The 26,786-nt window shown below is 41.0% G+C and overlaps 2 protein-coding genes across 8 annotated transcripts in view; one reads left to right on the plus strand and one right to left on the minus strand.

Moving 5' to 3' along the window:
- GTF2H1 (general transcription factor IIH subunit 1) overlaps nucleotides 1-23,078 on the minus strand; it is a 46,582-nt gene extending 23,504 nt beyond the window's left edge. For 2 of the 3 annotated variants that reach the window (XM_032166473.2, XM_032166471.3), the window contains exons 1-7: nucleotides 22,815-23,078; nucleotides 12,334-12,502; nucleotides 8,413-8,605; nucleotides 6,075-6,240; nucleotides 4,711-4,804; nucleotides 2,960-3,109; nucleotides 2,763-2,842 (exon numbers count right to left, since the gene is read on the minus strand). In XM_032166473.2, coding sequence (XP_032022364.1) covers nucleotides 2,763-2,842; nucleotides 2,960-3,109; nucleotides 4,711-4,804; nucleotides 6,075-6,240; nucleotides 8,413-8,605; nucleotides 12,334-12,487 — 837 coding nt within the window. In that variant the 5' untranslated portion in view covers nucleotides 12,488-12,502; nucleotides 22,815-23,078. Of the gene's footprint in view, nucleotides 1-2,762; nucleotides 2,843-2,959; nucleotides 3,110-4,710; nucleotides 4,805-6,074; nucleotides 6,241-8,412; nucleotides 8,606-12,333; nucleotides 12,503-19,526; nucleotides 19,609-22,814 lie in introns of all 3 variants that reach the window. The other variant, XM_032166472.2, reaches the window with a different exon arrangement.
- Nucleotides 23,079-23,226: 148 nt separating this feature from the next.
- HPS5 (HPS5 biogenesis of lysosomal organelles complex 2 subunit 2) overlaps nucleotides 23,227-26,786 on the plus strand; it is a 43,306-nt gene continuing 39,746 nt past the window's right edge. For 3 of the 5 annotated variants that reach the window (XM_032166461.2, XM_032166462.2, XM_032166466.2), the window contains exon 1: nucleotides 23,227-23,422. The gene's annotated coding sequence lies outside the window, so the exon portion shown is untranslated. Of the gene's footprint in view, nucleotides 23,610-26,786 lie in introns of all 5 variants that reach the window. The other 2 variants (XM_032166460.2, XM_032166459.2) reach the window with 2 other exon arrangements.

The following is a 26,786-nucleotide window of genomic DNA, read 5'->3' on the forward strand; positions in this document are numbered from 1 at the left end:
CCACCCGCCTCGGCCTCCCAAAGTGCTGGGATCACAGGAACGAGACAACGCACCCGGCCTATATTATAACTACCACTGCTAGGGGAGAATAAACTATAAAAGACAAGATAGCAAAAATAAAGGTTAGGAGGCTAAGGCAAGCAAACAGGCCAAAGATGATGATACCGTAAACACGAAAGGGTGTAAGCGTTTGTGTAGATCTCACAGATGAGAGGTGTATTGTACAAGGCTTGCTGATACATTGAATGCTGGACATAACAGGAGGAAAACATGGCTGGCTGCAATGGTTCACGCCTGTAATCTCAGCACTTTAGGAGGCTGAGGTGGAAAAACAGCTTGAGCCCAGGAGTTTGAGACCAGCCTGGGCAATTAGGGAGACCCTGTCTCTACAAAAAATAAAATTAGCCCGGTGTGGTAGCCTGTGCTACAGTCCCAGCTACTCAGGAGACTGAGGCAGATTGCTTGAGCCCAAGAGGTCAAGATTGCAGTGAGCCATGATTGTGCCATTGCACTCCAGCCTGGGTGACAGAGTGAGCCCCTGTCATAAAAAAGAAGACGAAGAATCAAGGAGACTCGCTGACTCCCAGGTTTTTGGCTTAAGCAAATTGTAATGCTTTTTACTAAGAGAGGGAATACCCATGGAGATACGTTTATGAGGATGGGAATCAAAGATTCCATTTTACATGTGAAGTTGGTATGTCTTTGAAATACCTAAGAGGAGATGTCAAGTAGGCAGTTAGAGCTCTGCAGTCAAAGACAGACTATGGTTATTCAGGATTCATCATTATGTAACAAGAATGTTTTTATTTTTACTCCCTCCCCTGTTCCCCATATCTAGTAAAGCAATGGAATAGAGAGAATGCATTCAGGAGGCCAGAGATCACAGCCTGTGATAGTTACTATAATCAGAAGATGGATAAGGGAAGAAGGAACACCAAAGGAAAAATGGCATCAACCAACATTTGTAGTAAAAAGATTGGTTATATAAATGTTGATATACCCATACCAATGGAATACTATGCAAGCACCTAAAAATACAGATAAAAACAATAACGCCTATTACCTACTACTTATTACGCACTAGGCTCTTTTAACTCATAGAAATCCTATAAGGCAAGTACTATTAGCCTCACTAAGGGAAAAAAAAAAAAAACCCAAAAAACTGGGCTTGGGCCGGGTGCAGTGGCTCACACCTGTAATCCCTGCACTTTGGGAGGCCAAGGTGGGCGGATCACTTGAGGTCAGGAGTTCGAGATCAGCCCAGCCAACATGATGAAACCCCGCCTGTACTAAAAATACAAAAATTAGCCTGGCGTGGTGGCATGTGCCTGTGACCCCAGCTACTCGGGAGCCTGAGGCAGGAGAATCGCTTGAACCCAGGAGGTAGAGGTTGCAGTGAGCAGAGCTCAGGCCACTGTACTCCAGCCTGGGCAACAGAGTGAGATCCCATCTCAAAAAACAGAACAAAACAAAACAAAAACCAAACAGGGCCTAGAAATGTTAGAAAATATCAGAATCTAAGTCAGCTAGTTTGGTTTTAAAGTCTAGGTTTTAAACTATGGGATAGTTTATACAGATATTGATACTAAACAGAAGATAAAGTTATGAATGTACATGTACAATATGCCATCATGTTTAAAGAAAAAAAGGCACTAAAAAAGTCTTTCCTTTCATAGTAAGTTGTAAGTCTAAGTGCCACTAAGCTTTATTTTCTCAGGATAGTTAAAGAGGACCATGTTTGTATAGATTCTTCTTCACTTATGAAAGGGTGATGTCCTGAAAAACTCACTGTATGATGAAAGTACAAATTGAAAATACATTGGCTGGGCGCAGTGGCTCATGACTGTAATCCCAGCACTTTGGGAGGCCAAGGTGGGCAGATCACCTGAGGTAAGGAGTTTGAGATCAGCCTGGCCAACATGGCAAAACCCCGTCTCTACTAAAAATACAAAAATTAGCTGGATGTGGTGGCATGTGCCTGTAATTCCAGCTACTCGGGAGGCTGAGGCAGGAGAATGGCTTTCACTTGGGAGGCGGAGGTTGCAGTGAGCCAAGACTGCGCCACTGCACTCCAGCCTGGGCAACAGAGTAAAACTCTGTCTCAAAAAAAAAAAAAAAAAAAAAAAAGAAAAGAAAAAAAGTAAGAGCAAGAAAATGAAAACTCACAGTAAAGGGAATAACTGAGGAAGACAGGTTCTGGCCTAGAAGACAGAGGCAGTGATAAAATTATCCTTGATCACAACAGGAACCACCTCTTTCTCTGTAAGTAGACAAACCCATAGGTCTGGGGTCATGATGCTGAGGTAGGTAGGTCATATATGATGGCCTACTTGCTGAAACATTGGGGTTGGCATGGTATAAGGGTCATGAGAGTGCTTAAGGTTTGGCAGATAGTAAGCAATCAACAAATGTTTGTTATCTTCCTTAATTATTAATTTATCCATATTTCTTTAGATTAAATGTTAGCTAGAGCATAAAGCTGAACTCATCACATTAAGCCTTTATTATTACTAGAGAACTGCAGATGAGGGAGCTAGAAATTTGTTTTTAAAAGGTTTTAGCAACTCACACAGGAATTTCATTTCTTCTAGGCAATTTTAATGGCAAACAATGCTATTTCAAAGCACTTCCGATAAATCACTTCAAATAACAGTATTTTGCTTATCTGACATTCTCACAAGTGGAACAGGTCTACACTTAAGACAATGTTGAAGACTAGGAAAAGACTCTTTTCTCTCAAAACTTCTTTTATTGCTTCTTACCTCATCTAATGGTTTATCTTCCAAAGCTGTTAAATCTAGTAGTGGGTTTTTCACTCCTAATGAAACCATTGTTTTTAGGCCTAGAAAATCAACAAAATAAAAAGTTCAGCATGTCTTATCTGTCTCAGAAATTAACACCTATAATGTCTAGAGGGTGGCAAGTTAAATACCAGTGTCTATCAGAGATAAACAGTTACCTTTTTCATCTATTTTGGCACATTCTGCAAAGAGATCCTTTGACCCTGTATTCAGCCGATCCCTGTGAAAATAATGGGACTGGAAAAAACGTGTCCAGAATTCCTTCTCTGTCATGTTGTGGGGAACATTTTCTGCATATTTCATTTTTACTGTGGAAAAAAACCCACAAATATTATATACTGAATTTCCATTTTTAAAACCTCTCAAATTAGGTAACTGAAATACAAATAGCAAAATCTAGACCATAAAGCTCTCAACTCTACATACTAGATGTTATAATCTAATTATAAATATGAAATGTAACTTGAGAGATTAGGTGAGGTATGACTTCTATAAATCTTACAATTTACAAACAAAATCTTATTTGCACCAACAGAATAAGTTTTGAAGTTTTAGTAGAAATACCAAGAATCTCAGGAGTCAGAGCCAAGTCTGCTTGTTTGCTCATTTATATATGTGCACTCTCAATCCAAGGCACCGTGTTAGCTGATGGGGTAATAACGATCTCAATATCCACGGGACTGTCAGCTCAGCACTCCAGGGGCTTACACTCTAGCAAGCATAGAGTTCAACAGCATTGTTTCCTGAGCTCTGAGTTTAAAATTCTAGGTCTGCCACTTTCTATCTGTGTGACCCTGAGCAAATTACTTAATCTTTCTGTACCTGGGTTTCATCTGTAAAATGAGGGTCATAACAGTACCTCTACTTCATAGGTTTATGTGATGATTAAATCAGTTACTATAGAAAAAGAACTTAGAAAAATGTCTGGCACATAATAAACACTACACAATTATGTTACTATCAGAAAGATACAAAAGAGCCAGGTGCTGTGGCTCAAGCCTGTAATCTCAGCACTTTGGGAGGCTGAGGCGGGCAGATCACTTGAGGTCAGGAATTCAAGACTAGCCTGGCCAACAGGGTGAAACCCCATCTCTACAAAAAATACAAAAATTAGCTTGGCGTGGTGGCACATGCCTGTAGTCCCAGCTACTTGGGAGGAGGAGGCAGTAGAATCACTTGAGCCTGGGAGGCGGAGGTTGCAGTGAGCCAAGATCGCGCCATTGCACTCCAGCCTGGGTGACAGAGCAAGACTGTCTCAATTAAAAAAAAAAAAAAAAAAAAAAAGAGATAGGGTCTTGTTTTGTTGCCCAGGCTAGTCTTGAACCCCTTGCTTCAAGGGATCCTCTTGCCTCAGCCTCCTGAAGTGTTGGGATTACAGGCGTGAGCCACTGGGCCTGGCCAGGATTTCATAGAGGTGGCAAGGAGGTGATGCTTGAGCTGAGTCCTGAGAGAGAGATTCCTAAGGACTAAAGGGGTAAGAGTGGGGAAGAGGGAAGCGAGAACAGAATACAGCTTAAGAGAGTACTGCTTAGTCAGAAGAATGACTGACACACTGGCTCCCCTTGTCTGCACATAATAAATCACTGAGGCTGGGGTCAAGGAATCTATACTTTTAGGATGGCATCTGCATGGGAAGTAATTTGTGGGTTAGGAGGGTCACTCTGGATGCAGTATGAAGAATGATCTGAGTTAGTAGTATAGACAGACTCGAATGGCAGTCATATCAGTGAACTGATGACAACACATTATTTACTGGGCCCCTAGTATCTACCATATGTCAGGCACTGGGTAAAGTACTTCAAATAATCTATTGCACTTGATCAGGAATGTGAAGCTTTTTGTTTTTCACTGATATACTATAGAATACATCCATATATTTTAACCATCTGAAAGAACTGATTCTTCTTACCTGCTGGATAGGTCCTAAATATGGACTCAATGATATCAGAAGTTAAATTATATCTTAGACCATTACAGCCATCAGTTTGGGGCCGGACATCAGCCTAAAACAAAGCCCATACACACATACACGTTAGAACATCAGGGAAAGATGGCTAAGGTCCCAGTGGACACTGGACAAAGGTGGAAAAAAAAAATTTCTAAACTAACTGCATAGACAGAGAAAGTCCCTCACCTTCACTTTTTGCACAGAGGCAGGACTCAAAGAAGCCTGACTGGTTTCTCATGGTCTTAAGTGACCTATAAAATCTGCTTCTTTGGAAGTCTAATATGGTCAAATAGGCATGTTTAAGTATGAAGGCAGAGAGGCAGTGGAGCTTTAAGATGAAACTTGTATAGTCATAAAAACCACTACAAACCTTGGTTAGTAAATAATTAAATTAACATTGACTTCTTTGGGAAAGGCCTTATTAATTCACTTCACTAATAAACACCCAAAAAAGATACCAAACATACAAATAGTATTTAAAATTTTGTTGAATGTGTTAATGCTATTCTGGTTCCACTAGAATACCAACTGACTGAATTCCATTCCATAATTCCATAGATAAGGTACTCCCAATTGTTCTAATATAGTTTACGAATCTTACATTTTCTATAATATGGTCATGATACATTTAACCTTGTAAGTAAAATATGGCAAAGATTTAAAAAGGCACCAGAAAGCCCTACATTTGAAAATATTTGAAAAAGTATTAGTCCAAACTCTGAAAGAGTCATTTTCAAATTCCATTTGACTACCAGCATGCTAGGGTCAAGTCCAAAGGCCAAGAAAACATAACTGGTAAAAAGAAATATAAATTTAAAAAAATTGTACGTATTTTAAAAACATTTTGGAAAAGGGCTGAGTGTGATAGCTCATACTTGTAATCCCAGAGCTTTGGGAGGCTAAGATGGGAGGAACTCTTGAGGCCAGGGATTTGAGACCAGCCTGGGAAATACAAAAAGAGCTGCCCCCCGCCCTATAAAAATAAGAAAATTTAGCCAGGCAAGGTGGTGCACACCTTTAGTCCCAGCTACTTGAGAGGCTGAAGCATGAGGATCGCTTGAGCCCAGGAGTTTGAGGCTCCAGGGAGCTATCACTGTGCCACTGCACTCCAGTCTGGGTGACAGAGTGAGACCCTGTCTTTTAAAAACCAACCAACAAACAAACAATAATAATAGTTCAATAATAATGAAGAATACCATGGATACTCAATTTTCCATTACTTTCCTTTAAGGAAATGCTAAGTTTTACAAAAGGAATAATGGTCTTAAGACACATATTGGGGTTTGAATTTTTATTTTCTTCAGAAATCTGTAAGGGTCACATACCAGAAATGCAGCAGAAATGCCAACATCCTGCTTATGATTGGATGTGGAAGAACTATCTGTTGCATTCACATTTAAACGATTGGCCCAGAATTCCTCAGCACTGATCACTTGACTCACAACAAGGTCTTTATAAAGCTGAAACAAAACAGGATCTTCTTGCAGCATTCTGTAAAGCAGAATATACTGAATATAACTGAACTTCTAGAATAAAACACCATTTAGGTACATTTTAAAAAGATTTTGGCAACACAAAACATTGAAACACACAACTTTTATTTTGTGATGTTTGAGCAGCAGAGGTCATTCAGTTCACTTTTCAGTAATTAAGAGCAAAATACCCCATATTTTTGGAGGAACAAATGAAGTGGTGATAAATGGAGGTAGGTGTAAACGAAAGATTAAACCCTTTGAGGACATGGGTTTGATCTTATTCATCTCTGTATCCCAGTGATTCAAAGATCACCATGTCTGCAGTGTACTGTCTGTTGGTATCTGAAAATGCTCAAGTCCCTTAGATAAAATGGTGTATTTACATACAACCTATACATATCCTCCCATATACTTAAATCTTATAATAACTATTTATAATATCAAATACAAGGTAAATAGTTGTTATACTGTATTTTTATTTGTATTATGTTTAGTTATTGTACTGTTATTTTTTTCCCCAAGTACTTCTGATCCAAAGTTGGTTGAATCTGTAGATGTAGAACTCCTGGATATGGAAGGCTGAATGTATTCTCTTTCACATACAGAAGTAAATGGGCAGGAGAGGAGGTATGCTTGAAATTTTCCAGCAATGAAGTTTTTTTTTTCTTTCCTGAGATGGAGTCTCGCTCTGTCACCCAGGCTAGAGTGCACTGGCATGATCTCAGCTCACTGCAGCCTTTGCCTCCCAGATTCATGCAATTCTCCTGCCTCAGCCTCCCAAGTTGCTGGATTACAGGTATGCGCCACCACACCTGGCTAATTTTTGTATACATGTATATATATATTTTTAAGGAGAGATGGAGTTTCACCATGTTGGCTGGGTTGGTCTTGATCTTCTGACTTCAAGTGATCCACCCACCTCAGCCTCGAAAAGTGCTGGGATTACAGGCATGAACCACTATGCCCCGCCTTCAGCAATGGATTTTTCATGGCGCTAAGCATGCACAGATACAAGCACTGATGGGCTGAAAGATATTGGTGATGGAATAATTCATAAGGAAATTGTGGTTAGGTGTGGTGGTTCACACCTGTAATCCCAGCACTTTGGGAGGCCGAGGCGGACAGATCGCTTGAGGTCAGGAGTTTGAGATCAGCCAGGCCAACGTGGTGAAACTCCATCTGTATTAAAAATACAAAAATTAGCCAGGTGTGGCGACGTGTGTCTGTGATACCAGCTACTTGGGAGGCTGAGGCAGGAGAACTGCTTGAACCCAGGAGGTGGAGGGTGCAGTGAGCTGAGATCATGCCACTGCACTCCAGCCTGGGCAACAGAGCAAGATTCTGTCTCAAAAAAAAAAAAAAAAAAAAAAAAAAATTCTCATTATTTTACATACTGTCTCACTTTTTCAGTGTGAATTATTTTAGGTTTCTTGTTCATAAGCATACTTCCAATGGCTTAGCATCTTCTCTGTGACACAGAACTGGGAAAAGAAATTAAGGAACGTCAGCACCTTCCAATCTCGGTTCTGCTCCTAAGCAGATTTGTAAGCGTGATGCAGTTAATTCAGCTTCTGGGTTTGCACATTCTCATTTCCCAAAGTCAAACAAGCAGTAAGATTTTAAAGCTGAAAACTAAACACCAAGGTAAAGACACGAGAGCCTTTATTTTCCTACATTACAGTATCATAGCAAAAGTGAGGATAGGTGGTTGGGCGTGGTGGCTCATACCTGTAATCCCAGCACTTCGGGAGGCCGAGGTGGGTGGATCACCGGAGGTCAGGAGTTCGAGACCAGCCTGACCAACATGGTGAAACCCCGTCTCTACTGAAATTACAAAAATTAGCCAGGCGTGGTGGCACACGCCTGTGGTCCCAGCTACTCGGGAGGCTGAGACAGGAGAATTGCTTGAACCCAGGAGGTGGAGGTTGCAGTGAGCCAAGATTGTGCCACTGCACTCCAGCCTGGGCGACAGAGCGAAACTCCTTCTCAAAAAAAAAAAACAAAAAAAACCAAAACCAACCAACCAACCAAACAAACAAAAAACAACCACCACCAAAAACAAAACAACAACAACAAAAAACCAAAACCAAAACCGAAAAAACGTGGGGATAGCTAACAAGCTATTACCCTACTAGGAGACTATAGAGAACCCAGTATCTCTTTCAAAAGGCTATTCTTTTCCTCCCACCTGTTCTTCTCTTCCAGTTCTTTATTTGCTTTCCTCTTGAATTTGGGCAGCAGCTGCTGAAGAAGGTCTTTTACTGCATCTCGCTCTTTCACTGCTGTGCTTTCATTGGAAAAATGGAAGTTAGTTGTGTCCCCTGCATGTAGGACCAGCTGAAGCTGAATTTTAGCTTTTCCTTCTGGACTAATTTTCTGGCCTAAAAAGAAGCATGAGGGCAGTTAGATGATGACACTCGCACTGTGGGAATAACCATACAGTAAGTTACTTCTCCCAAGATGATTCAAGATTCCTTTGGGCTTTAACTGCCCTATTCCAATACTGATGCTTTTGTAGAATGCACTCTTCTTAAATGATCCCATACAACCAGAGCATGCTCATCAAACTCACTAACACTCTGCTTCCTTCTTTGGTACTCTTGGCATGCAGCACTTCTCACCCACTGCTACTACCTCCAGATATTAACGGGCTTTTGTTTCCATTCAACTAGGGCAGACCTCTTTAAAGCTTCCTGAATGTATTTTAAACAAACTGCCCCAAATCAACATTATCATTAATAAAAATGACCTATCATGATCCAAAAGACTGCAAAATGCGGCCCATGGCATTTCATTTTGCAAGGGTAATATGTAATTTTATATTCGAGAAATCTGGTGTCACCACTTTAATAAAGTTATCAAACTTAGCCTCATTAAAAGTGAGACAACCTGACACTATATGCTTTCTGAGGTGATGGAACAGGAAGTGAATGTCACTATGTATGTTATTATTCTTGCACAAAATGTTTAAGCTGAATATATTCAAGCCTTTAGATCTGATTTTTAGCTTATAAAAAAATACAGGTATACAGGAATAAATTAAAACCTTGAGGAGACAATCAGAAATACTCAGTATGTTTGATATTTGACAAGGCTATACCCTGAAAGGGACTAAAGAAATGACAACTGCAAGAACCTAGATTGGATACCGTTTTTTAAAAAAAAAAAAAAAAAAAGAAAAAAAACCCAAAAACCACAACTATAAACATTATTGAGACAACCAATGGAAATATAACAATGGCTATTTTTTATTAAAATGTTTTCAGTGTGATAATGGTATTACAAGCAATAAAAGTGCACACACAAATAATAAAGCAAATATGGCAAAATAATAATAATATCTAGGTGGGGCATATTACATAGGTTTTCACTGTATCATTCTTTAAAATTTTCTGTAACTTTGTCAGCTATGATAAGAACTAAATCAATTTCAATTGCTTCTTTCAGATGTGGGCATTCCTTCAAATATTCAACTTGAAACTGTTCTGGTGCAAATCTAGTTTTGGGTATGCACTGCTTTCACCAATAACTGAGAAGAATTGTAGAGAAATTGGAGATGGGCATACTGTTTATTGTACACTGTGGTTATCACAATGTGCGTGTGTATTACACAAAGCTATGGGGTTAGCTTGTCATTTGAGAGAGATGCTAATACTCCTAATTTATAAGTCTATTGTTACAGAAATGTTAGTAGCTACTAACAGAAATTTGTAGGGCATTCTCTCAGAAATATATATATATATATATATAATTTTATTTTTTTTTTTTTTTTTTTTGAGAAGGAGTCTCGCACCCAGGCTGGAGTGCAGTGGCACGATCTTGGCTCACTGCAAGCTCCGCCTCTTGGGTTCATACCATTCTCCTGCCTCAGGCTCCAGATGAGCTGGGACTACAGGTGCCCGCCACTATGCCCAGAGAATTTTTTTGTATTTTTAGTAGAGATGGGGTTTCATCATGTTAGCCAGGATGGTCTCGATCTCCTGACCTCGTGATCCACCTGCCTCGGCCTCCCAGAGTGCTGGGATTACAGGTGTGAGCCACTGCGCCCGGCCAGAAATAAAGTTTTAAAAGGAGGTACTATTACCAGGATGGTGGACAAAAGACCATATGGCTTAGGCAGTACTGAGCTATGATGAATTTTTTTTTTTTTTGAGACGGAGTCTCGCTCTGTCGCCCAGGCTGGAGTGCAGTGGCGCAATCTCGGCTCACTGCAAGCTCCGCCTCCCGGGTTCACGCCATTCTCCTGCCTCAGCCTCTCCGAGTAGCTGGGACTACAGGCGCCCGCCACCACGCCCGGCTAATTTTTTGTATTTTTATTAGAGATGGGGTTTCACCGTAGTCTCGATCTCCTGACCTCGTGATCGGCCCGCCTCGGCCTCCCAAAGTGCTGGGATTACAAGCGTGAGCCACCGCGCCCGGCCGATCAATTTTAAATGATATTCTTTTTCGAAAATTAAGATTCTAAATTATTTCAGTGGAGAAAGACAGGGATCTTGGTCCTTTCCTGCAGCAAAGTAGAGGTAAGTCTTTGGGGCAAGATGGAGGTTTGTATACAAAGCAATTTATAAACTGAGCACTTTGCAAACTGAAGGTTGTCCGTTTTGGGGGGTATCACATTGCTTGAAATTATCATAGAATTTTCTTTAGGAGAAGAATCTTATATCCAGGGAAATAAATGAATTCAATTAATGATTACAGTTAAAGTACGATAATTTGTCAAGGAGTTGGTTACCTTAAGTTTCTCCTAATCCAGATCATTTTTTTTTTTTTGAGATGGAGTCCTGCTCTGTTGCCCAGGCTAGAGTGCAATGGCACGATCTTGACTCACGGCAACCTCTGCCTCCCGCGTTCAAGTGACTTTCCTGCCTCAGCCTCTGGAGTAGCTGGGATTACAGGCGCATGCACCACTCTCAGTTAATTTTTGTGTTTTTTTTGTTTTGTTTTGTTTTGTTTTTGAGATGGAGTCTCACTCTGTCGCCCAGGCTGGAGTGCAACGGCGAGATCTTGGCTCACTGCAAGCTCCACCTGCCAGGTTCATGCCATTCTCCTGTCTCAGCCTCCCAAGTAGCTGGGACCACAGGCGCCTGCCATCACGGCTGGCTAATTTTTTTTTGTATTTTTAGTAGAGACAGGGTTTCACCGTGTTAGCCAGGATAGTCTCCATCTCCCAAACTCGTGATCCGCCCACCTTGGCCTCCCAAAGTGCTGGGATTACAGGCGTGAGCCACCGCGCCCGGCCCTTAATTTTTGTATTTTTAGTAGAAATGGGGTTTCACCATGTTGACCAGGCTGGTCTCAAACTTCTGATCTCAGGTGATCCACTCACCTTGGCCTCTCAAACTTCTGGGATTACAGGTGTGAGCCACTGTGCCTAGCCCATGCCTGAAATTTATAAAAAGAAATTCCACCATCTACATTCACTGTAAGGTTGAGTCTTCTCAACAGAAGATGGCCACATAAGCAAAGATCAGACAACTTGCCTAAATGGTACAATTTTAGTGAAGGAAAATCTAGCATCATCTATCAGCATTTTAAATGCATAAACCTGGCCAAGCATGGTGGTGCATGCCTATAATATAATCCCAGAACTTTGGGAGGATGAAGCAGGAGTGTTGCTTGAGGCCAGGAGTTTGAGACCGGCCTGGGCAACACATCAAGACTCTGTTCCTACCAACAGTAACACAAAAAAAACACATCAACTATTAAACAGGAAATTCTTTGCAGAAATGTATCCTACACACACAACCTTGAAATATTAGTGCAAACACCTCAATAAAAAAATTCTGGAAACTTCCTAAGTGTCCAACCACAGAGGGCTGGTTAAATACATGATTGTATATTCATTTAGTGGAGTATTATGCAACTATTAAAGTGTGTGGCGATCTATACGTCAGGTAGATTTACATATTATATGTAAACTTGTACCTGTTCTGTTATTAAGTGAAAAGGTCAGGTTATAAAATAGTATATATTCAGTGACCCCATTTTGTAATTATTTCTACATGGTTGATTTTTTGATATAAAATAAAGATTATTTATATAATCTTTTTACAAAATTACTAGCAACTATGACATACAAATACATCAGAACTTAGTATAGCTGACTTACATTTAATATCTGCATACATATGGCTGATTGTAAATCTATCTTTGCCTTCAGGTGCCCAAGCAATTCTTTCTGCCATGAGGTATAGAGCTCCATCCTGCTTCTTTTGACGCACTTTCTTTACAATCAGCAAAACTTCTTCAGATGAGGTTGCCATGGTGGCTAGAAGGTGCTAAGAGAGAAAAAAAAGATGAAGAAAAAAACTATTCCACACGTCAATTAGGGTTGAATCTGTTGACTTCTAGAGTCCCTTTCAAATATAAAATCTAAACTGTAGGAAATTAACAGGGAAGAAGAAATTCTCTTTTCTCATTCAAAGTTGAAGATAAAGTTGCATGGCATCATTCCTCTACAATTAAATTTCATTTTGCTCATACCACAGGTGTAAATTTATACAACACTTAAATGCTAATGAGTATTATCAATTTATTTTCCTCAGTTACATTCTTATACACACACAATTTGAAAATGTGTAGTCTTTCATACAGTCTATATTTACAATTGTAAAACTGTAGAATTACAGAGTCATATTTATTATTTAGTTCAAATTTGTTTCAATTGAAACTAAGATCTGCAAGATTTGTGCGGACTTCCCAGAACCATTCCCAGAGCTGAAACCACACCAAAGTTTCCTGATTTCTGGTCTGTTTCTTCTGTATAAATAAAACTGAGATAACTAAATATTTAACACTTCACGTGCTAATTTCCTATCTTTTAACATTCAAATGTCTTCAACTGCTCTCCAGGTCTTGGCCATGATTCATTGGTATAATGCCTAACTAGTTACCTAAGACAGAGTCTGGTCCCTCCACCTCCAACCCCTGCCTCTGAGAATCTTAAATGCCCAATCCAAATCCTCCAGGCTTGAGTGTGGCTGGCTGGACTCAGTGAGAAAGACTGCTGACTGATGGTGCTGTCTGCCATGGGCCAGGATGGGGAAAGTTGTGGCACCAACGCCACATATATGCCATTTCTGGTGAAGTTATGACTTTAGTTTTCATCCCCAGAGGAATGGCCAAAATATAATTTAACAATTACGTTTGCCCTGGGCAAATAAGTGAAGCTTTACTGAAACATTTTTCTGAGGGTTAAAACAAATGAAAACAGGCCAAGTGAGGTGGCTTACACCTGTAACCCCTGCAATTTGGGGGGCCAAGGCAGGAGGTATCACTTGAGCCCAAGAGTTCGAGACCAGCCTTGTCAACAAAGTGAGACCCCGTCTGTATAAAAAATAGGTCTAATTACTTTGGGAGGCCAAGGTGGGAGAACTACTTGAGCCCAGGAGTTTGAGGCGGCAGTGAGCTATAATCACCACACCATACTACAACCTGGGTAACTGAGTGAGACCGTGTCTCTAAACAAATAAAATGGGAACAAGGAAATACTGGATCTGCCATTAGTTCTCCAAAATAATTGAACTTCTATTTGGACATAGTGGGAAAATAAGTATTAGGAATGGGAGTATGGCAGGGATTAAAAACAACAGAAATCAGAAATTCTTGTTATAAAGTTACAAAAAAAAAAAAAAACCACTTAAACCATCACCTCTTTTTTTTTGAGATGGAGTTTCACTTTTGTTGCCCAGGCTGGAGTGCAATGGTGTGATCTCAGCTCACCACAACCTTCGCCTCCTGTGTTCAAGCGATTCTCCTGCCTCAGCCTCCTGAGCAGCTGGGATTACAGGCATGTGCCACCATGCCCGGCTATTTTTGCATTTTTAGTAGAGACGGGGTTTCTCCATGTTGGTCAGGCTGGTCTCGAACTCTTGACCTCAGGTGATCCACCCACCTTGGCCTCCCAAAGTGCTGGGATTACAGGTGTGAGCCACTGCACCCAGCAAACCATCACCTCTTAAGATTAATAAATATGGCTGGGCACGGTGGCTCCTGTCTATAATCCCAGCACTTTGGGAGGCTGTGGCAGGTGGATCACTTGAGCTCAGGAGCTCGAGACCAGTCTGGGCAACATGGTGAAACCCATTCCCACAAAAAATACAAAAATTAGCCAGGCAAAAGGATGTGCTCCTGCAGTCCCAGCTACTTGGAAGGCTGAAGCAGGAGAATCAGCAGAATTGCCTGAGCCCAGGAGGCAGACGCTGCAGTGAGGTGAGATTGCAACATTGTACTCCAGCCTGGGGATGAAAGTGAAACCCTGTCTCAAAACAAAACAAAACAAAACAAAACAAACCACTGGATTAAAACAATTATTACTTCTTATTCACTCAAACAATGAGATAGAAATAAAAAATACAAGGGAAAAAAGTGAAACCTTGCTTTCTCTGAAGTTGATTATCTCAAGTATGAGTAGTCAGATACCCCTTTTATAGGTCTTTACAGGCTATTCTATACATTTATCCAACAAATTTGTACTGAGCCAAGGAGCCTGGGGACTATCCAAAGATGAATGTCTGTTGATTTCTGCTTTCAAAGATCTTCCAGTGCAGTGAGCAAGTGTGTATATGTGTGCTATTTGTTAGTGTATGCTAATTAGAATGTGTGTAGAGTTCTAATTAGGGAAAAGGAGTCAGGCTGGTGGGAGCAGGGGAAAGCAAAAAGAAAAAGCAGATAAGCTACAAGTCAGCCTTTCTTCATGGTCCGGGACACACAGCCCTCCCGTGCAAATAATTCACAATCTTGCTGTGCCCCACTTATCACCAGACCCTCAGCGGATAGAAAAATGCAAGTTAGCTCACTGCAGCCTTGGTGTTATCAGTACTTCATGTAGCCCTCTTCAGCAAAAGCACAATCCTATAAAATCCCCTTGGAAGCTTTTGTCTCCTTGCAGTCAGCTCTCCGCTTGCTAATCTGCACGTTGCTTTTTTGCAACATATTTTCCTACTTTCTCTAACAAATCTGCCTTTCTTTACCTACAACTGTCTTGGCAAATTCTTTTCACTACTGGTGCCACCTGCCTCAGACAGTTGCTACCCACGACATGAAGTCCCAAAAGGGACATAAAAATGTTCCAAGTTAGGACTCAGAGGCAGTTTCTTCACTCAGAAAGCCATGAGAAATGTTGGCCACAGAATTTTTTAAAAGCCATTTTAAAAAACTAAGATATAATTAACAAACCAACAAATGCGTAGGTCTTAGGCATTCTGTTCGATGCGTTTTGACAATAGTACACACACCCATTTACAGTTACCAAAATGAGACACAGAACATTTCAGTCACCCTTGAACATTCCCTCATATTTCCTTCAGGTCAATCTCTTTTCCCCAACCTCCAGCAAGTATTCTGATTTCTATCACCACAGATTAGTTTTTATCTGTTCTAGGATTTCACATGAAAGGATTCATACAGTATGTACTCCTTCTGTCTCTAGTTTTTTGCTTAACATGTTTTTTGAAATCCACCACATTGTTGCATATGTATCAGTTCATTCTTTTTAATACATAGTTTGGTTATAAATTGGGTCTTGAAGAGAGGACTTCTACACAGAAAGTAAAGGGAAACAGTGTCAGAGGCAAAGGAATAGTTTGGGGCAGTGGATTGAAACTCTCTAGGAATGAGTAATCTGCTTAGGATATAGCATAAGGTTCATGAGATCAGTAGGATATGAGGTTGGATGGTTAAGATGGAGGCATATAGTGGAGAAGGCCACCCTATGTGGCAAACAACAGAAAACTTCTGAACACTTTTGAATAGGGGAGTGATTTGTATTTTAGAAATTAATCTGTGAGCAGCAGGAGAGACTGGAGAGGAAGGGACAAGGACCACTGAAGCAGCAGAATGAACACTGTTAAAGTGCTGAAGGAAGCGTCACAGTTGCTTGCCCATACCCCATTTCTGAGCCTTACTGACATGAGCACAGTGGTACCATTTTCAGAAATTAATGAGAAGGAAGAGCAGATTTGAAAGTGAAGATAAGGAATTCAGTTCCAGACATGATGAATGTGAGGTACTGCTGAGTCATGCAGGTAGAGATAGTCTGCATTATGTAGGCATTTGCAAATGCTGGAATAAAGCCCGATTAGATGACTGCTTTTAATTAAAAAGGGATTTTAAAAATTCCATAATGTCACAACCCTAACATCAATTTTCCTCATTTTTAATTGTGCTTACCTTATCTGGACCCACCTTACAAATGTAATCATAAAATACATTCAAGTTCATTATTTTGTGATTTTTACTCACCACTGAGAATTTCTGTTTTCTTACAATCCCATTTTGATATCCATATATCAAATATGATAAAGGATCACAATTCTTAATAAACAATACCATCTTTTAACTGACTTATTTGATGTCTTAAGACTTTAATTTGAGAGTTTTCCCTTCTTGAAGTTTAAAAAACTGTTTTAAGACTATTTGATGACATGAAAAGATACACAGAAAAAAAGGCATGTAGTTTGATTCCATATTCTTTTTTTTTTTTTTTGAGATGGAGTCTCACTGTCACCCAGGCTGGAGTGCAGTAGCACGATCTCGGCTCACTGCAACCTCCACCTCCCGGGTTCAAGCGATTCTCCTGCCTCAACCTCCAGAGTAGCCGGGACTACAGGCATGTGCCACCATGCCTGGCTAATTTTTTGTATTTTTAGTAGAGATGGAGTTTCGCTGTGTTAGCCAGGCTGGTCTCGAACTCCTGGACGCAAGTGATCCGCCCGCCTCAGCCTCCCAAAATGCTGGGATTACAGGTGTGAGCCACTGTGCCCAGCATGATTCCATAATTTTTTTTTTTTTTTTTTTGAGATGGAGTCTTGCTCTGTCACCCAGGCTGGAGTGCAGTGGTGTGATCTTGGCTCACTGCAACCTCCTCCTCCCAGTTCCAAGAAATTCTGCCTGCCTCAGCCCCCCAAGTAGCTGGGATTACAGGTTCCTGCCACCATGCCTGGCTAATTTTTGTATTTTTTAGTAGAGACGGGGTTTCGCCATGTTGGCCAGGCTGGTCTTGTACTCCTGACCTCAGGTGATCCACCTGCCTCAGTCTCCCGAAGTGCTGGGATTACAGGCGTGAGCCACCGTGCCTGGCCCCATACTCTCTTTTATTTTTTTTGAGACGGAGTCTCACTCTGTCACCCAGGCTGGAGTGCAGTGGCCTGATCTTGGCTTACTGCAACCTCCGCCTCCCCAGTTCAAGTGATTCTCCTGCCTCAGCCTCCTCAGTAACTGGGGGTTAGAGGCACATGCCACCACGGCTAATTTTTGTATGTTTAGTAGAGATGGGGTTTCACCATGTTATCAGGCTGCTCTCGAACTGACCTAGTGATCCCCCGCCTCAGTCTCCCAAAGTGCTGGGATTACAGGCGTGAGCCACTACGCCCGGCCTGCCCCATATTCTTAAATTTAAAAAAATCTAAAATTTAGGCTGGGCAAGGTGGCTCACGTCTATAATCTCATCACTTTGGGAAGCTGAGGCGGACAGACTGCCTGAGACCAGGAGTTTGCGACCAGCCTGTGCAACATAGCAAAACCCTGTCCCTACAAAAACTATAAAAATTAGCTGGGCCTGGTGGTACACATCTGTAGACCCAGCAACTCGGGAGGCTGAAATGGGAGGATTACCTGAGCCCAGGGAGATGGAGCCGTGATGACACCACTGCACTCCAGTCTGGGTGAGAGTGAGATACTGTCTCAAAATAATATTCTCCATCATCTAGAATTTGCTAAATGCTTAATAATGTGTCAGGTGCTGGACTAAGTTTCTTATAGACATTATCTCAGTCCCCAGTTAATAATCCCATGAGGTAGGTTCTATTATTAGTTACATTTTGTAGATAAGGAAACTGGGTCTGAGAAATCAAGATGCTTTCTTAAAGCATCAGGGAAGTAGCAGAAATGGGTTTGAATCTGGGTCAGTCTGTCTTTGAAATTCCACTATGTTACTCTGAAAATATATGCGACTGAAGGGATAGATACCAAATTTAATAATGATTATCTATGGGTGATAAAAATACAGATGATTTAAATGTTCTTTTCTGATCTATAATAATTATGTATTTTATACTAAAGCAGTTATTAAAAAAAAAAAAAGTCTTCCCAAGAGTTTCTTCTCTATCAAACCAAATGTTTATAAAGGTAACCCAGGAAAGTGTTAGGGGTGCTAGTGTGAGAATTTGAAAACAGTGTTTTCTATTTTCAGTAGTTTATTTTAACATTAATTTTCTAGTATTCTTTATAATAAACATATAACTATGCAGTTCTTCTGCCAGAACCTCCTGAGTAGCTGGGATTATAGGCATCTGCCACCACGCCCAGCTAATTTTTCTATTTTTTTTTTTTTTTTTTTAGAGATGGGGTTTTGAGGCAGGTGGATCACTTGAGGTTGGGAGTTGGAGAACATATTTTAAAAAGCCCACTCTGTAGAATATCAAACTGGACTGCAAACTATACAAATTAGGAAACATGTTTTAAGAAAAATGAATTAAAATCTAAGAAAGATGAGAGGGGAGGATTTGAGGGGGAAGTTGGCAAATAATTTTAAGTATGTTGATATTTCATTATACTACTTAAGTAGGATAATTTTAAGTATGTCAGTAGTTGGAAGAAAAGCAGTGAGCAAGGACAGCTGATAGAGCAAGTCTCCCAATTAACTGGGCATACAGGCAAAAATAAAGTGTTAGCATTGGAAAATAATACAAAAACCTTTATGAGTTGAGAAGGCAAAAAAAAAAAAAATGCATGAAGAGAGAAACTGCAAAGTGGAGAATACATGAGACAGAACTGACTACATCAACTGGGAAAAAACATAACCTTTTTTTGAGAAGGAGTCTTGTTCTGTCACCCAGGCTGGAGCGCAGTGGCCTCATTTCGGCTTACTGCAACCTCCACCTCCCGGATTCAAGAAGATTCCCTTGCCTCAGACTCTCAAATAGGTGGGATTACAGGCACGCACCACCATGCCTCGCTAATTTTTCTACATTTGGTAGAGATGGGGTTTTGCCATGTTGGCCAGGCTGGTCTCAAACTCCTGACTTCAGGTGATCTGCCTGCCTCAGCCTCCCAAAGTGTTGGATTACAGGCGTGAGCCACCGCGCCCAGCCATAACCTCTTATATATAACATATAAAACCATTTATATAAAAATTCATTTATGGGGAAATTTAAAAAATAAATCTGAGATAAATTACCGCACATTGGGCACAACTGGTCAATTGTCTCACGGCTAATTTGCTTGGTAAATTTTCCTGGTCATCTGTAGCACCTCTTAATTGTTCAAGGACCAATTTCAGGAGGTTTAACAGAATCACTGTACCTATCTTACAATGCCTTCTGTGATTTCCAGGTTTTTCTTGAGTATATTCCTTGAGTGGCAAACACTTCTTCCCAGGAGAACTCTATAAGAGCCATAGAAATTTATCAAAGTTATTGGTGTAGGCTACATTTAAACAGATCCAGTCAATGAAGATCTCGCTTTACTAAAAGACTATTTACTTTATGAAATGGTCTGCTATAAGACTTCTTTAAATAGCAAGATCTCTAGTAAAGGCATTAATTTATTTGCAGTTAAAAATGTATTTGTCTGAATCTAAATTCATATACCTTGCTCTGAGCCTTCGTACATTCTCTTCCTTTCCCATCAACTGGCTTTCATTTTTTTTTTCAGTCTATGTTAAGCTTCAAAGTTACCAGCTAATGTCTCCTATTATTTTCTTCATGGCACTTACAACAACATAATTTTTAATGTAATTCTTTTAATGTATACGTCTCCTGACAGATTGCAAGCTTCATAAGGGAGGGCAGAGGCCATATATGTTGGGTTCTCTGTAATATAGCACCCAGTACATATAGTGTTTGGCCTATAGGAAGAGTCCAAGAAATATCAATGACATCATTTAAGATCTTGCTGTTAAAAGAATACAATCTCTTGCTAAGACATAATAAGGAATCTTTGCATATACATCTTTGCTTAAACTCCAGGAACCACTAAAGTTTTCAATTCACAGATCAATGTACCATTTCTCATACAGATTCTAATAACTGGATCTTGCCCTTAAACGGAAACAGTGATAAGGAAGAATCTGAACTGGTTGAACACAAATCTTTACATTACTGCACCTCTGCATTTCCATTACCTACATCCCCTTTTCCAATGTGCAAGAGATAAATGGAGGAGAGGAGATAGGGAGCAACAAGTGAAAGTGAAATCATCTTCTGAAAGAAGGATTACTAGAGAGCACTGTTATAACTGCCAGCATACAAAAATGGAGATTTGGAATGCTGCTTGTCATCAAGCAATCCAAAACTGTTTGAACAATTCAGCATTTAAGGGAATAACTTTATAAGTACGTAAAGAGTGACCAAAATGTACTGTTTTAAGGATAATTTCACAGACAAGGAAGGGATTAAGGAGAATAACTGATGTGGCAATTTTAGGACGGAGCACTTGTACATTTTACAGCAGTGCAGGGAAGAGGCAGGAGGAAAATGCGACAGAGATGCATGACAGAGGAAAATATGCTCCTATCCACTAATAAATATTGCATGCTGACAAGGGTATATTACCAAAATTGAGAGAAGAGTAATCAGTTGGTAATCAAGAGAAACTACTAGGTCAGTGGCTGATACTGCCACACTGAAGGCAGGAAAGAGAAAGAAAGAAGGACACAAAGACATCTCTATCAGCAGTATCCATAAGGCAGAGATAAATGGTGGCCAAAATGCTAGGAAAGCTCAAGGTATGCCAGACAACATTCTGATGGTAGGGAATAAAACAGCACAGAGAAACAGGTTATCAGAGGGCAGGACACATGGTACCAGCAGGGAGAAGTTACAAGCCTTGAGGGCAGTACACACAGGAAGCATTCACAACCCAGGACTGGTGCTGGTCGCTGGCTTCACTACTTTTAACTGATTATTCTCCCACACTGCACCAATTTTCCTAGTATTTTTCAAAAGTCCTCTCTGAATTTGCTTTGATTTTTTTTCACATTTGTACTGCAATGTGTATTTAGTATCACCTAAGAGAGACTCAAACTTACCAATCTGTTGCACTGCTACAAGTCGGCTGAATGGCCTGGTCAACATGGTGAAACCCCGTCTCTACTAAAAATACAAAAATTAGCCAGGCATGATGGCGTGCGCCTGTGGTCCCAGCCGCTGGGGAGGCTGAGGCAGGAGAAGCCTTTGAACCCGGTAGATGGAGGTTGCAGTGAGCAGAGATCGCGCCATTGCACTCCAGCCTGGGCAACAAGAGCAAAACTCCGTCTCAAAAAAAAAAAAAAAAAATGTCGGCTGAGTGAGGACAGCAGACCATCTCTTTTTTCTCCTTTTTGAATGAGAGACTTAAGCCTGCTAACAGGTACGAAGTTCTCTCCAGAGTCTAGTCCTTCTGTAAGCCCAAGGCCTGCTACTAGAGGTTACCTTCCCTGCGGTTGTGACTTCTCCATCTCAACTGCTCTGGTTTTGTCTTTTAAAAAATCTTAAGGTTGTCAACTTTGGCTTAATTACCTAAGTCCAGTTCAGTGGTTTTCAAACTGTGTTCCAAGGAGTGGCCTCTAGGATAGAAGTTAAGTGGGGTGGTGGGGCCTGGCCCTCTTAAATTTAGTTCCACCAAAGCATGCTGCTTTATATATTGGGTTCCAGATAAAAATTCATGGGGAGAAATTGTTCCGCTCCTTTAAAATATTTGAAAATCACAAGTCTGGATATTGGTTTGTATGGAGTCAATACTCACTGCAAAGCATACTTCATTCAAACCACTCAGTTTTTTTTTTGTTGTTGTTTTTAAGACTGGGTCTTCAAATGGACAAAAGGTGTATTTTTCATATCTTCTTTCCCCATCCCCATTTTACTTATGCTAAAATTGGAGTTTAGGAGTCATTTGGGGCCAGGCACTGTGGCATAATTCTGGTGCTTTGGGAGGTCTAGGCAGGAGAATCGCTTGAGCCCAGGAATTCGAGGTTACAGTGAGCTATTATCACGCCACTGCATTCCAGCCAGGACGACAGAGCAAGACTCTGTCTCTTAAAAAACATAAGAAAAGTCACCTCCTTATTTAATTTGGCCTTTGAGAACACTGGGGGATTTACAAAATAATTACGTTATATCCAGGTACTCATGGTCTATTTTTCATGATTACACGACAATCAAATGACCAAAACTAGGAGTGTGTGGACTGGCACGTGTTAAGAAAGTTTTTAAGAGAGGTAAGATTGACAGGTGGAAGCAAAAGGTGTGCAGACACCAAGGTGACAGCTTTTCTCTTACAGAATCCCAGACTCAACAGCACATTTCCTGACGGGAAAGGCTTCTCTGTCTGGGAGAGGCCTCCACTTCATTCTCATAAGCCAAATCTGATCCTGGCTTTGGGTAAACCTGCTCTCAACTGAAGAGCAGGCTTCCTTTAGACAAGTAGATTAGGGGTCGCCTCTTCCTCGCCTCGGGATAAGGGCAAACAAGACGCTAGGCTTGGGCGTTGGGAGGACGGCGACAGCGACGCTGGGAAAAGGGGTAGAATCCACGCCGTCCTGCGGCCCCCAGGCCTGTCAGCTCCTCACCCGCCCGCCCACCCACCCGCCTGCATTCTTCAGTCTAAACTTACCAGATGGAAGCTACAACTCTAGACAGGAAGTAACTAACTGGGTTGGATCCGGTCGAGTTCCGCTGCGCTTCTTAGAGCCGCTGCTGGGAAGAGGCCGAAACCCAGTGGCTGCAGCAGTCGCCACCTCCTCTGTTACTTATGGGTCTCGCCTCCATCGCTGGCTGCGAGGAGTCTGGGGGCACGTGACCGGAAGTAGCAAGGCGGGACCTGGGCACGTGACTCAAGAGCGCGGCCGCCATGACACCTTCCGCTAGTTCCCTCCCTCCCCCACGGGTTCCCGCCTGTTTCGTTTCCTCTCTCCGGTCTCGAGCGGCGAAGGGTCCTGGGATCCTGGCTGGCCCAACCATTTGGCCTAGAACTCCTCCGGTTCCAGTCGCCGCCGTGTCTCCAGCCCGCAACGGCCCTCCGGCTGGAGGCCGTATAGAGAGTAATCGCGACCGCGGCCTGAGGGGGAGGGACCACGCGCAAGGAGGGGCGTGACTCGTCACGTGATGAGGAAGTGCCGTTAGTAGCGTTGTCTCCAGTCCGCGGCTCTCCTGGATGACGTCAACAAGGAAGGGGAGGAACGCGAGGGGAGACTGAAGTTCATGTTCCGCTCTTAGTGCGCGGTGAGTTCGCCGGCGCTAAGCCGGGAGACAAGATCCGATCCACTGAGAGCTGCGAGGTACTGGCCTGGATGTGGTGGAGCTGGGCTGGGACCTCCGGGCTGCTGGTCTGTGAGCCTGGCTTTGAAAATTGGTTACTGGGTCTCCTCTCAAGAGATCTCAAGATATTAAAGTTACTGCTGTTAAAAAGGTAGTAGTTCCACTAGGCAAGGAGCTTTTTGTGGGCAGGGATTGTGTTTTGTTCATCCCTGTGTCTCTAGCGGTGTGTTCAGGTCCTGGAACATAGTAGGCACTCAGAATGTTGAATGAATGAATGTATGAATGAGTCAGTCGCCATTTGTCTGAGGCAGAGAGTTGTTTTCTGATCATTTCTTCTTGGATAGAAAGATCCCATTGTGAAAATGAGGCAGTCTGCAACTTCCCCTTCTCATTTCTTCAATTTTTGGTATCTTTCTTACTTCTTTCTCCTCTTCTTCCACGTACCTACTGGGGCAAAAGAGAACATATTTGCGTTTGATGTGTGAGCAACAAACACTGAATTATTTTACGATAATGGAAAGATGATGAGATTTGGATTCAGGAGACGTGTATTCTAATCTCAGCTCTACCATTTATGAACTCTGTGATCCTTGGGCAAGCCAGTCTCCCAAAAGTTGTTTCATTTACTTTGGTTAAGCATTTGTCGCCAACTTCTATGTTCTTAGTTTTTGGTAGAGTGACTTCACAGAAGTAACATTTAAACTCAGCTTTGCAGAAAGATAGGGTTTTGGTAAATGGGGGAAGATTCCATAAACATCATATATTAAACCATGGAGGCACAGCAAGTTTATGGAATGAAAGAGAAAAAAAGAGTCGAGTCCAGTGTAGTTGGAGAATAGAGAGGTTAAGATGGGAAATGAGGCTGGAAAAAGAAGTAGGGAGGAGATAACAGATTTTCAAGAAATAGAGCTATTGAAGCCTCGTACAATATTAAGTATATATTTTTAAAATTTTATTGTGGAAAATTTCAAACGCAGACAAAAGTAGGATAATAAAATGAACCCTCATGTACACTTACCGCAACTTGAACAATTATCAGCATTCTGCTGTTCCTGTTTATACTGTTTGTACATTTCTAGGTCCTTTTTATATCCATTGTTGCATTTGATTAATAGCAGCTTTCAATTTGAGCTCAGTTCTACTGTATGTAGCTACTGGCTAAGAAGATTTTGTTTATGTAAACAATTTCTTTGGGTTTTAGTTGACCACTTGCTCTGTTGAATCAACGTGTAACATGGCCACCTAAACACAACTAATACTATTTTTAGGTTGTAATATAGAAACTTAGTGTCTAGATCCAGGAAGTTAGTGTTTCTACTCTATTCTGGGCTCATCCAACTACTTAAGGAATATTATGCTCAGTTCTAGGCACCTCATTTTTAGGCAAACTAAAGTGCCTCTGTAGAAGGTTGACTGGAACAGAGGGTTGGAAAATGTCACGTTAGGAGTGGTGAAGGAACTGGGAATGTTAAATTTTTAGAAGACCTCATAATGCTTTTCAGATACAGAAGGATTGTTTTGGAAAGAGACAGCTTGTTCCCTTCAGCTGTGGAAGCTACATACAATTAGGAATAATGGTAGAGCTCTAAGTGATCAGGCTTCAGCACAGTATTAAAAAGAACCTTATAATAGTGAGCCCTGTGGAGGACTGGAATTGGCAACTTCATGAGAGTGAGTGCTTTCTTTCCATGGCTGAAAATGTTCAGGGATCTAGGGCAAAACTAATTTCTGAATTAGGTGGACATGTTCACTGAATTACCTATGAATCTTTTTCCATCTTGAGAATTCTAGGAAGTAGGGCTCATTTGCGATCTTGAAAGCTGGGTATGTTTGGGTAAGAAGATCTGGAAGGGAAGCAGTCATTTCAGGGAGAGTAAACATAAAGTATAAAGTTGAAGTTGGTTTAACACTGTCATTCAGCAGCTTCTCTGAGAATTGGCATTGCTTATGCTGCTTTTATTTTCCATTCTCATTTCTGTTAAATTCTTTTTTTCTTTTCAGTAGAACTTACTAGGTGTGTCCCCCTGCCCACCCCCGCATTATATTATAACTTCCAGGACATTCTCTTTTTACCGAGATTAAGGCAAAATGACTTATCTACTTCGGAGTTTCTTTGTTTGAAGATCACAAGTAGAAGAGACACTATGATATTATCATTCCTTTCCATCTCTTGGCTCCTGTACCATGGTTTTATCTTTTTCTTGAATCTTCAGTCCCTTTCGTTCTAGACTCTACTTTTAGCTACTACCTACAAATCTGTTGAAGAGTCTCCCCAATAATAAAGTCAAGAGAGGTTTTCTCCTTTTCCACCAGACTTCTTGAGTAATTGAAATGTTTTATCCTCATTTTCATACCACCCACCGGTTTTCTCAAGTCTTTGTTTTCTAGCATCTAACCACCCACAGCAATTTACAGAAATTGTGTGACTTCCCAACACCAAATTCTTCAATTCCTTTCTGTTGCCTGCCAAGTTAAGTTCAGGTTCTTTGGTTTGAAATTCAAAGTGTTTCGTAACTTGGGCCCAAATTAAGATTCCAGTTTTATCTTTCATTATTCCGTTGCTTGTATCCTATGTTTTAACCAAAGACTCAATTTGTATTCTTCTAGTATATTCTGCATTTTTTTCTTCTCTATATATTTGCTTATTGCTACCCTACCTGCTACCCTTTCCCTTTTCCTTGAGATAAAAGCCTAGTCAGCATCAGTACTACTTTCCTTAGAGAGTTTTCTTCGGTTCCCTTTAATTCAGTGTGATCCCTCTGTCCTGTCAAGTTCTAACAAAGCAGTTTGCTTATGTTTCCCTTATAAGACGTGTGTGTGTGTGTGTGTGTGTGTGTGTGCGTGTGTGTGTGTGTGTGTGGTATTTGTCTTTTCCTCCGTATTATAAACTGACTGACTTCTGGAATTATTTTGCTTGTCTTATTTTTACCACTGTGCCTGGTACTTTACTAGGTACTCAATGAAATGAATGAGTGAAAATAAGGAGGGAAGATTTTCTTAGATCAATAATTCTCAAATATTTTGAGTACAGGCATGTGAAAGTTTCTTTTTGGGTTTTTTCTTTTTTTTTGCTGAACATTCTCCTTGCAGAGGTCAAGGTGTATTAGGAACAGTGTTACTAGCAGAAAATAAGATTGTGTTATGTGTGTGCAATAAAAAATATTATAGTCTTCATTTTGCCACTAGAAAGTATGCTCTATGAGGGTTAGAACTTTATCATCTCCAGGACCTAGAATAATGTTGGGCACATAGGTGGGTGCTCAGTACAAATTTGTTGAATAAATGAGTGATCGAATATATATGTTTCTGGAAAAAAAGTCAAAAACAT

This window comes from Hylobates moloch, unplaced genomic scaffold (genome assembly GCF_009828535.3).
Source record: "Hylobates moloch isolate HMO894 unplaced genomic scaffold, HMol_V3 SCAFFOLD_11, whole genome shotgun sequence".
Lineage (NCBI taxonomy): Eukaryota > Metazoa > Chordata > Mammalia > Primates > Hylobatidae > Hylobates > Hylobates moloch.